The sequence below is a fragment of the Portunus trituberculatus genome, chromosome 2 (assembly GCF_017591435.1).
Source record: "Portunus trituberculatus isolate SZX2019 chromosome 2, ASM1759143v1, whole genome shotgun sequence".
Lineage (NCBI taxonomy): Eukaryota > Metazoa > Arthropoda > Malacostraca > Decapoda > Portunidae > Portunus > Portunus trituberculatus.
In genome coordinates, this window is record NC_059256.1 from 8,478,803 (window position 1) to 8,488,802 (window position 10,000).

Below are 10,000 nucleotides of genomic sequence, written 5' to 3' on the forward strand. Positions count from 1 at the left end.
GGTGTAGTGGAAGTTATTGGTGTTTTTCAAGGGTGTAGTGGAAGTTATTGGTGTTTTTCAAGGGTGTAGTGGAAGTTATTGGTGTTTTCAAGGGTGTAGTGGAAGTTATTGGTGTTTTCAAGGGTGTAGTGGAAGTTATTGGTGTTTTCAAGGGTGTAGTGGAAGTTATTGGTGTTTTCAAGGGTGTAGTGGAAGTTATTGGTGTTTTCAAGGGTGTAGTGGAAGTTATTGGTGTTTTCAAGGGTGTAGTGGAAGTTATTGGTGTTTTCAAGGGTGTAGTGGAAGTTATTGGTGTTTTCAAGGGTGTAGTGGAAGTTATTGGTGTTTTCAAGGGTGTAGTGGAAGTTATTGGTGTTTTCAAGGGTGTAGTGGAAGTTATTGGTGTTTTCAAGGGTGTAGTGGAAGTTATTGGTGTTTTCAAGGGTGTAGTGGAAGTTATTGGTGTTTTCAAGGGTGTAGTGGAAGTTATTGGTGTTTTCAAGGGTGTAGTGGAAGTTATTGGTGTTTTCAAGGGTGTAGTGGAAGTTATTGGTGTTTTCAAGGGTGTAGTGGAAGTTATTGGTGTTTTCAAGGGTGTAGTGGAAGTTATTGGTGTTTTCAAGGGTGTAGTGGAAGTTATTGGTGTTTTCAAGGGTGTAGTGGAAGTTATTGGTGTTTTCAAGGGTGTAGTGGAAGTTATTGGTGTTTTCAAGGGTGTAGTGGAAGTTATTGGTGTTTTTCAAGGGTGTAGTGGAAGTTATTGGTGTTTTTCAAGGGTGTAGTGGAAGTTATTGGTGTTTTTCAAGGGTGTAGTGGTACATAAACAAAAAAACAAATAGAAAAAAAAAAAAAAAACAGCAAAACTCACCGATCAGAGTGGCTTGGAGGACAATCCGAGCCACCGCCACCACCGCCATCACCACCGCTAGCCCGTTCTGCACCCCAAGGAGACACGATCGCGGCCTGAGGTAGGGGTCAACTGGTGTGGCATATTTGTGGTATACGACCCACTGCGCAACACCAAACACCAGGAGGAACGCGGTGTAGACTGACGCACACACCGTTTCGAGAAGACAATGCGAAACGCCATGCTCAACCCATATTTGGTCTAAGGTGATGTTAGGAGGGCAGTACAGCATTGTGGTGGTGCGCTGTGGTGTCCCTGCGGTGTTGTGGTGGTGTTGACTGCCGCCGACCTGGAAATTATCGGAAAAATGTGAAAATTTATGGTTTTTTAATCTCGGAAAGTGAGAAAAATAGAGAATTTATGTGTTTAATTTGTGATGTTGTGGTGTTGTGTGGTGTCCTGTGGTGTTGTGTGGTGTTGTGTGATGTCCTGTGGTGTACTGTGGTGTGGTGTGGTGTCTGGTGGTGTGCTGTGGTGTGGTGTGGTGTCCTGTGGTGTTGTGGTGGTGTTGACTGCCCCCGACCTGGAAATTATCGGAAAAATGTGAAAATTTATGGTTTTTTAATCTCGGAAAGTGAGAAAAATAGATATGCGTTTATTTATTTATTTTGTGGTGTTGTGTGTGGTGTGTGGTGTGTGTGGTGTTGTGTGGTGTTGTGTGGTGTTGTGTGGTGTCCTATGATGTCCTGTGGTGTACTGTGGTGTGGTGTGGTGTCCCTGTGGTGTCCTGTGGTGTTGTGGTGGTGTCCCTGTGGTGTTGTGGTGGTGTTGACTGCCCATGAGTGAAAAAAAGTGAAAAAAATGGAGATATGCATTTATTTATTTATTTTGTGGTGTTGTGGTGATGAAATAGGTTAGGTTAGGTTTAGTTTGGGGTGGTTTTTAAGGGTATTTTGATGTTGTGGTGGTGTGGTGTTGTAGTGGTGTTGACTGCCCCTGACCTGGAAATTATCGAAAAAATGTGAAAATTTATTGTTATTTTATCTTGGAAAGTGAAAAAATAAGAGAATTTATGCATTTATTTATTTTGTGGTGTTGTGGTGGTGTTGTGTGGTGTGTTTCAGTGACTTCTAAGGAATGTTGTGGGTGTTTCTGCAGTTTTAATGGTGTTTTTGGGGTTTTTAATGGAGTTTTTAGTGGTGTTGCTGTGGTGGTGGTGGTGGTGGTGTTGCTGTGGTATGGTGGTGGTGGTGTTGCTGTGGTATGGTGGTGGTGGTGGTGGTCATTACCTGTACATGAAAAAATAAATAAATAAAAAGAGAGAGAGAGAGAGAGAGAGAGAGAGAGAGAGAGAGAGAGAGAGATCGTCAGGTCACAAACAATTATAATCTTTCCAACTCTCTACAAATAGGAAAAAAAAGCTATTTAACCTCATTTGACCTGGTTTTAAGGGATCGAGGGGTGGCAACAGGTCAAGCCAGGTCACATGAGGTCACATGAGGTCACATGAGGTTAGGGAAGGTCAATAAAGGCGTAAATTCATCAAAAAATAGAAATATATGAGTCATGTTTACACCACAGCCGGGTGAAGCCACAGAGTTACCTAATATCTCAACCACAATTAACCCCAATTTTCACCACAATTAACCACTATTTGACCACAGGGAAGGGCTGTACTTACCCACGCCTTCTTCCTCCACGCCCACGACTCCCCCGCGGCGCCCCAATCAGTGTAAATAAGGTCAAAATTGATAAAAATGTTGGTAATGATAAAGGCGCAGTGAAACAGGGCCGAGTCTTGAAATCTTGATCTTGTCTCGCAAAAATGCTTCTGTTTTATTTTTGTTTTTTTAAGAATTTTCAGTAAATATGAAGAATTTTGGGTGATTTTGACTGAGAGAGAGAGAGAGAGAGAGAGAGAGAGAGAGAGAGAGAGAGAGAGAGAGAGAGAGAGAGAGAGAGAGTATATACACCCCTACATACACCCAAACCAGTTCAAACACTCAAAACAAACTTGAAACACACTCAAAACACCATGCAACACCTCAAAATGCCTCCAAACACACAAAACTCTTTAGAAACACCCAGTATACACTCAAAAACACCCCAAACACACACCCAAACCACTTCAAACACTCAAAACAAACATGAAACACACTCAAAACACCATGCAACACCTCAAAATGCCTCCAAACACACAAAACTCTTTAGAAACAACCAGTATACACTCAAAACACCCCAAAACACACACACCAAACACTCAAAACAATTCAAACACTCAAAACACCATGCAACACCTCAAAATGTCAAACACACAAAACTCCAAACAGTATACACTCACCCCAAAACACACAAACACTCGAAACACACTTAAAACACCATGCAACACCTCAAAATGCCCCCAAACGCACTCAAAACACACCCAAATACTCACACACACCACACAAACACTCAAGATAGGTAAAACACACCTAAAAACATGTAACACGCACTGGAAACACACTTACAACACTCCAAACAGCCTGCAACACAACGAAACACACTAAAAACACGCCAAATAGACCTCAAACACCGGGATGCATTACAAAAAACGGCAAGATTTAAAGGGAGACTTACCTAAACATTCCGGACTTGACTCTTTCTCCTCCTCCTCCTCTTCCACATCTCTTTCTCCCTTCTCCTCCTTTATTTCTCCCTTTCCTCATCCTTCTGCTGCTTCCTGCTACACGTTGGAGCCTAGAAACACATCGAAACACAAGATATTAGGCAAAATATTGAGGAAGTGGAGGGAGACTTAAGTGTTGTGGCTTACCTGCTTCTCCTCTTCTTCCTCTCTTTCTCCTTCCTTCCTCCTCATCCTCCTTTATTTCTCCTTTCTTCTTCCTTCTACTACTAGTATCTACACACCTGAACCAAGAAACACACGAAAACACGCAGAAATCACTCGATATAAGGCAAAATAGTGACGAAGTGGAGGGCTGGGAGGGAGGGTCGCCAGCCCTGGGCTATGATAGGTCACCGCCTTGGCTGTGACGTCACCAGAATGCGCGGGAATAGCGGTGACTACGCTAATTACGTAAATAATTTTAAAAATGACCTACAGAAAAAGCGAAGCCACGGCCGAATGCTTGATATTCTATGACTTGATAAATACTTTAACTAACATTCAAAACATAAAAACATCTCCTGCTTCACTAGTTTACAAAAAAAATTAAATTAAGTATGTTAAAAAGTATATAAACATTTTCATTTATAGAACACTAAAACGTCCATTCATATCCACTTTATACTTCTTTCAGAAAGTATTAGACAATAAAAACTCTCTTCTCAGGCGTCCAACACTTACAAAGAACCAGAAGTGAAAGACTGAAAGACCATTTATGTAAAGCAAACATGTAACGTCATTGAAGACTCTTGCAAAGTACAGCCATTTTCACCTGGCGAGTATTTCAACACATTCTGCAGAGTCTGAGCTTTCTTTTAAGGCATTCCACAGCGAGCCTGACCGTGTACCACAATACGTAATCAAATAGAATGTAAAAATATAAAACATACATTTAACAGGACCAAACACCATTTCAAACGCCACATATTTCACTCACTGGGTTGACTTTACACTTAAGAGAACACAGGCGACTGTTTGACACCACAAAGGCCCAGTTTCAATCTCAAATAAGAAGAAAAAACTCAAATTATGGAGATGAAATTTTTTACCGTTGAAAAGTCACAAACTCACGCCATAAAACACCACTAAACGCCGCTTACTTACACGACAGAGGCGCGGAAAACACACCAAACACAAGGAAACACCCGTGGAAATCCTAAACACATAACACTGACACCCAATTATAGAACTGAGAAAAGGAACAAAAATTTGAGGCATCGAGTGGGCGGAGGAGGCTGGTGGGGCGGCCATCTTCCCTCTTTTCACAACAATATTACCTCCTATCTACTCTATAATGATGTGACGTGATGTGTATATGAATAAGGAAGGCATGTGGCTCTATTCTGTGTCATATTTGCCTTACAATGAGCGAGAAATGATGCAATAAAGGCGTTAATAGTGATAAGAATGACTACCCTTCCCTACGCTGTCTGTTTGTTTACATTTCAAAATTGCTTTATTTTTCAACTATTTCCAACTCTCACACGAAAACCTACAGATAAAGCAAAAAGATGAGGCTTGTGGCTTTACTCTGAGTCATTCTGGGCTTAAAATGAGCGAGGAATGATGAAATAAAGGCGTTAATAGTGAGAGGAATGACTAGCCTTCCCTACGGTCTGAACCTCTCAGTTTCTGCCTCGCAATAGTCACAATCCACTGACCTTGAGAATTTGGTGCAGTCTGAGAGAGAGAGAGAGAGAGAGAGAGAGAGAGAGAGAGCACCAGCTGTCAGTGTGTGTGTGTGTGTGCTCCTGTCAATGGGTAGAGCTAAACTGGCGCCCTATCCCCAGCCAGACAGACAGTTTCCCGCCTTTTTCTTCCCGTCACACCGCCACCTATCGCCTGTCACTCTCTTCTGCACGGGGTAGAGTGAGCGAGTGAGCAAGTGTCTTTAAAATGAGCTAATTTCTATATCACTCTTAATATCCTTCACCTATTTCAGTAGCGTGACATGTTTCCCTATTCATTCTGGTGACTATTTGGTGATTTTGTACAGCTTCACAAACTCATGTAAGGGATTAAAATGGTGAGGACTGTGGCCATTAATCTTGTGACCTCCATACACCCTTCCTAATGTCCTAATGGTCTAATGGTACACAAATTTCAAGGTAAAAATGTGTCGCAGTACTGGGACACATTTTTACCTTGAGATTTGTGTACCATTAGACCATTTTATTGACATTAACAAGGGTGTATGGAGATCACAATTAATGGCCACAGTCTTCACTATTTTAACCCCTTCAGTACTGGGACACATTTTTACCTTGAGATTTGTGTACCATTAGACCATTAGGACATTAGGAACGGTGTATGGAGGTCACAAAATTAATGGCCAGCCTTCACTATTTTAACCTTGAGATCTGTGTACCATTAGACCATTAGACCATTAGGAAGGGTGTATGGAGGGCACAAGATTAATGGCCACAGTCTTCACCATTTTAATCCCCCACGTGAATTTCTGAAAGAGAGAGAGAGAGAGAGAGAGAGAGAGAGGGGGGGTTATAAAAAGACATTAAATTGCGTTTTGTTTATTCTTGCCTTTTAAGAAACAATACAAGGATTTTCGACCTTGCAACATACAAAAACTTGAGTAAATAGATTAATAGTGACGCACGCACGCACGCACACACACACACACACTCTCTCTCTCTCTCTCTGTGTTTCACCTCTGCGTGACTGCCCCATCGAAAGCTTCTCTATTTAATTCCTTCGCAATATTTACAAGACTTCTGAGGCAACACAAGCGTGATTCTTAACCTAGCAACACAATTATGGGACTTGCAACTCAATTTGTCCTTCCTGTGACTCAAAACTGGGAAACAACACTGTATTCCTTTCAAGTCACACTAGGAACACTTGTTTTTTGTTTGAGCCTTGTAGACCTATTTGTTTTTCCTTTCTGCAACTCAAATATATGATAAACAATATTATTTCTCTCACTTCAGCCTTGCAACTCAAATTTTCCTCCCTGCTACACAAACTAAACACACAAAACAACAAAATTTCTCTCAATTCAGCCTTGCAACTCAAATTTTCCTCCCTGCTACACAAACTAAACACACAAAACAACAATAATTTCTTCAATTCAGCCTTGCAACTCAAATTTTCCTCCCTGCAACACAAACTAAACACACAAACAACAAAATTTCTCTCAATTCAGCCTTGCAACTCAAAATTTTCTTTTCCTGCAACTCAAAAGGTGAAAAACAATACTATTTCTCTCACTTCAGCCTTGCAACTCAAAAATTTTCCCTGCAACACAAACTAAACACACAAAACAACAATAATTTCTTTAATTTCAGCCTTGCAACTCAAAAATTTTCCCTGCAACATAAACTAAACACACAAAACAACAATAATTTCTTCAACTCAGCCTTGCAACTCAATTTTTCCCCTTCCTGCAACACAAAAGACAAAAACAACATATCCTTCACCTCACCCCAAGAAACACTGGCTCTCTGCAACACAATCGTATCCAGCAACTTAATGACAGCAGACAGACCCTTGCAACACAGTCTTCCTTCTACCACATCCATTAGAAACACAAGTAGGCCTTCCTTTCCTCCCACAATGCAACACTGGACTTGGCAACTCAAAATACAGCCAAATAGAACCTTGCAACTTAAAATATGTTGACGAGAACACTAAAGACTTATGAGAAACACTGTATTTCTCTTCTCTCTCTCTCTCTCTCTCTCTCTCGAACCTCAAAATTCACAAAAATATTAAAAATTCGGCAAAAAATTTACAAAAAATAAATAAAAAGAAAATATATAATTAATTTCTTTGACTGACTGACTGATTGACTGACTGACTGACTGACACACGAACACACAGACATCTCAACACAGTGCATCATTTAATATTCACTAATAATGCAAGTGTTTGTGGTGTTTTTGTGGTGTTTTGAGTGTTTTTGTGGTGTTTTGAGTGTTTTTGTGGCATTTAGAGTGCTGTTAAGGTGTTTTTGTGGTGTTTTGAGTGTTTTTGTGGTGTTTTGAGTGTTTTTGTGGCATTTAGAGTGCTGTTAAGATGTTTTTGTGGTGTTTTGAGTGTTTTTGTGGAGTTTTGAGTGCTGTTAAGGTGTTTTTGTGGTGTTTTGAGTGTTTTTGTGGAGCTTTGAGTGCTGTTAAGGTGTTTTTGTGGTGTTTAGAGTGCTGTTAAGGTGTTTTTGTGGTATTTTGAGTGTTTTTGTGGTGTTTTGAGTATTTTTAAGGTGTTTTTGTGGTGTCTTGAGTGTTTTTGTGGCATTTAGAGTGGTGTTAAGATGTTTTTGTGGTGTTTTAAGTGTTTTTGTGGTGTTTTTAAGGTGTTTTTGTGGTGTTTTGAGTGTTTTTGTGGCGTTTAAGTGTGACTGAGCGAGTGAAAGAACGACTGAGCGACTAACAGGGTGTGCATCTAATTTTGTACCTTAATTCTCTGTGTGGTAAAGGTGTTTTTCTGTCCATTTCTAGTTCTGGGCCTCTAAAAAAATCTAATATTATTTTTTTTTACAATTTCAAGCTAATATTAACCTTATGTCTATACTACTGGAGGGATGAAATGGTGATCTTGGTGACTCTAATGTGAGAGGGTGAGAGAGTGAGGGAGAGTTATTGGTGATTTTTAATGTGAGAAAGTGAGAGAGAGAGAGATATTGGTGACTTCTAATGTGAGAGAGTGAGAGAGTGATCTTGGTGACTCTAATGTGAGAGAGTGAGAGTGAGATATTGGTGACTTCTAATGTGAGAGAGAGAGAGAGAGAGAGAGAGAGAGAGAGAGAGAGAGAGAGAGAGAGAGAGAGAGAGAGAGAGAGAGAGAATTTTTGGTGACTAATGTGAGAAAGTGAGAGAAAATTAATGGTGACTATTTGACCAGACCCCCAAACTGACCTCCAGAATGACCCAGCATGACCTAGTGACCTCCAGAGTGACCTAGCATGACCTAATGACCTCCAGACTGAGCTGACATGACCTAGTGACCTCAAAAGTGACCTAATGACCTCCAGATTAACTTGGTGACCTCAAAGTGACCTAACATGACCTGGTGACCCCAAAAATTACCTCAGTGACCTAATGACCCACAAAAGTGACATGGTGACCTCCAGAATGACCTAACATGACCTGGTGACCTCAAACTGACCTCATGACCCCTAAAAGTGACCTAACATGACCTGGTGACCCCCAAAAGTGACCTCCTGTGACCTAACATGAAATGGTGACTCCTAAAGTAACCTGGTGACCTCAAAGTGACCTGACATGACCTGGTGACACCTAAAATGACCTCAAAGTGACCTAATGACCCCCAACAGTGACCTGGTGACCTCAAAGTGACCTAACATGACATGGTGATCCCGAAAGTGACCTGGTGACCTCAAAGTGACCTAACATGACCTGGTGACCTCCCAAAATGACCTTCAGGGACCTAATGACCTCCAGACTGACCTAACATGACCTGGTGACCCCTAAAATGACCTCCTGTGACCTAAGATGAACTGGTGACCCCCTAAAATGACCTGGTGACCTCAGTGACCTAACATGACCTGGTGACCCCCTAAAAATGACCTCCTGTAACCTTAAGATGAACTGGTGACCCCCTAAAGTGACCTGGTGACCTCCAAGTGACCTAACATGACTTGGTGACCTCAAAGTGACCTCCAGAGTGAGCAAGACGTGTTTGATACAGGAAGTGAGTTTGTTTGTTTGTTTGTTTTCTTCTATAAAGCTCTAAAACTGTGAATTATTATTGTTATTATTATTATTATTATTATTATTATTATATTTGATGATAAAAATATATTCTCTCTCTCTCTCTCTTTCATATAAAATTTTGCATGTAATTTAAAGAAAAGGGTTTATTAAAGATAGCTCTCTCTCTCTCTCTCTCTCTCTCTCTCTCTCTCTCTTTATCATTTCTCTCTCTCTCTCTCTCTCTCTCTCTCTCCTATTATTATTCTTATTTTCTCCTCCTCCTCCTCCTCCTCCTCCTCCTCCTCCTTTTATCATTTCCTCCTCCTCCTCTTCCTCCTCCTCCTCCTCTTCTTCAGTCTCGTCTTAAAATATTCTCCATTTTTCCTTAAGAGAATTATTATTTTTTTGTAATTCTGTGAAGATGGAACGGAATTATTATTATTATTATTATTATTATTATTATTATTATTATTATTATTATTGTAGATGAAGAAGGTGAGCAAATGTCTCTCTCTCTCTCTCTCTCTCTCTCTCTCTTTCTCTCTATTTCTCTCTCTATTCTCTCTTTCTCTCTCTCTCTCTCTCTTTATACTTTATAGAGAGAGAGAGAGAGAGAGAGAGAGAGAGAGAGAGAGAGAGAGAGAGAGAGAGAGAGAGAGAGAGAGTTTGGTTTGAATAGAAAAAAATATCAACATTTTTGAGAGAGAGAGAGAGAGAGAGAGAGAGAGAGAGAGAGAGAGAGAGAGAGAGAGAGAGAGAGAGAGAGTAACAAATTGGCCTGTTTCTACCACATACAAACAAAAAAACAAACAAATTAAATCCGCCAACACAAATTTACAA

At 40.6% G+C, this 10,000-nt stretch overlaps 1 protein-coding gene and 1 long non-coding RNA gene across 2 annotated transcripts in view; both read right to left on the bottom strand.

The window, feature by feature from the left end:
* The window catches only part of LOC123504585 (ATP-binding cassette sub-family B member 6-like), a 17,664-nt gene extending 15,004 nt beyond the window's left edge, over window positions 1-2,660 (bottom strand). The window contains 2 exon segments of the mRNA XM_045255235.1: window positions 848-1,175; window positions 2,508-2,660. Coding sequence (XP_045111170.1) covers window positions 848-1,118 — 271 coding nt within the window. The 5' untranslated portion in view covers window positions 1,119-1,175; window positions 2,508-2,660.
* A 5,121-nt stretch (window positions 2,661-7,781) lies between these two features.
* Window positions 7,782-9,412, bottom strand: LOC123504611. Its single transcript, XR_006674892.1, has 2 exons — window positions 8,473-9,412; window positions 7,782-8,422 (listed from the first exon to the last, which is right to left on the bottom strand). It is a non-coding gene; the product is annotated as an uncharacterized LOC123504611 (long non-coding RNA).
* Between the last annotated feature and the right edge of the window lie 588 nt (window positions 9,413-10,000).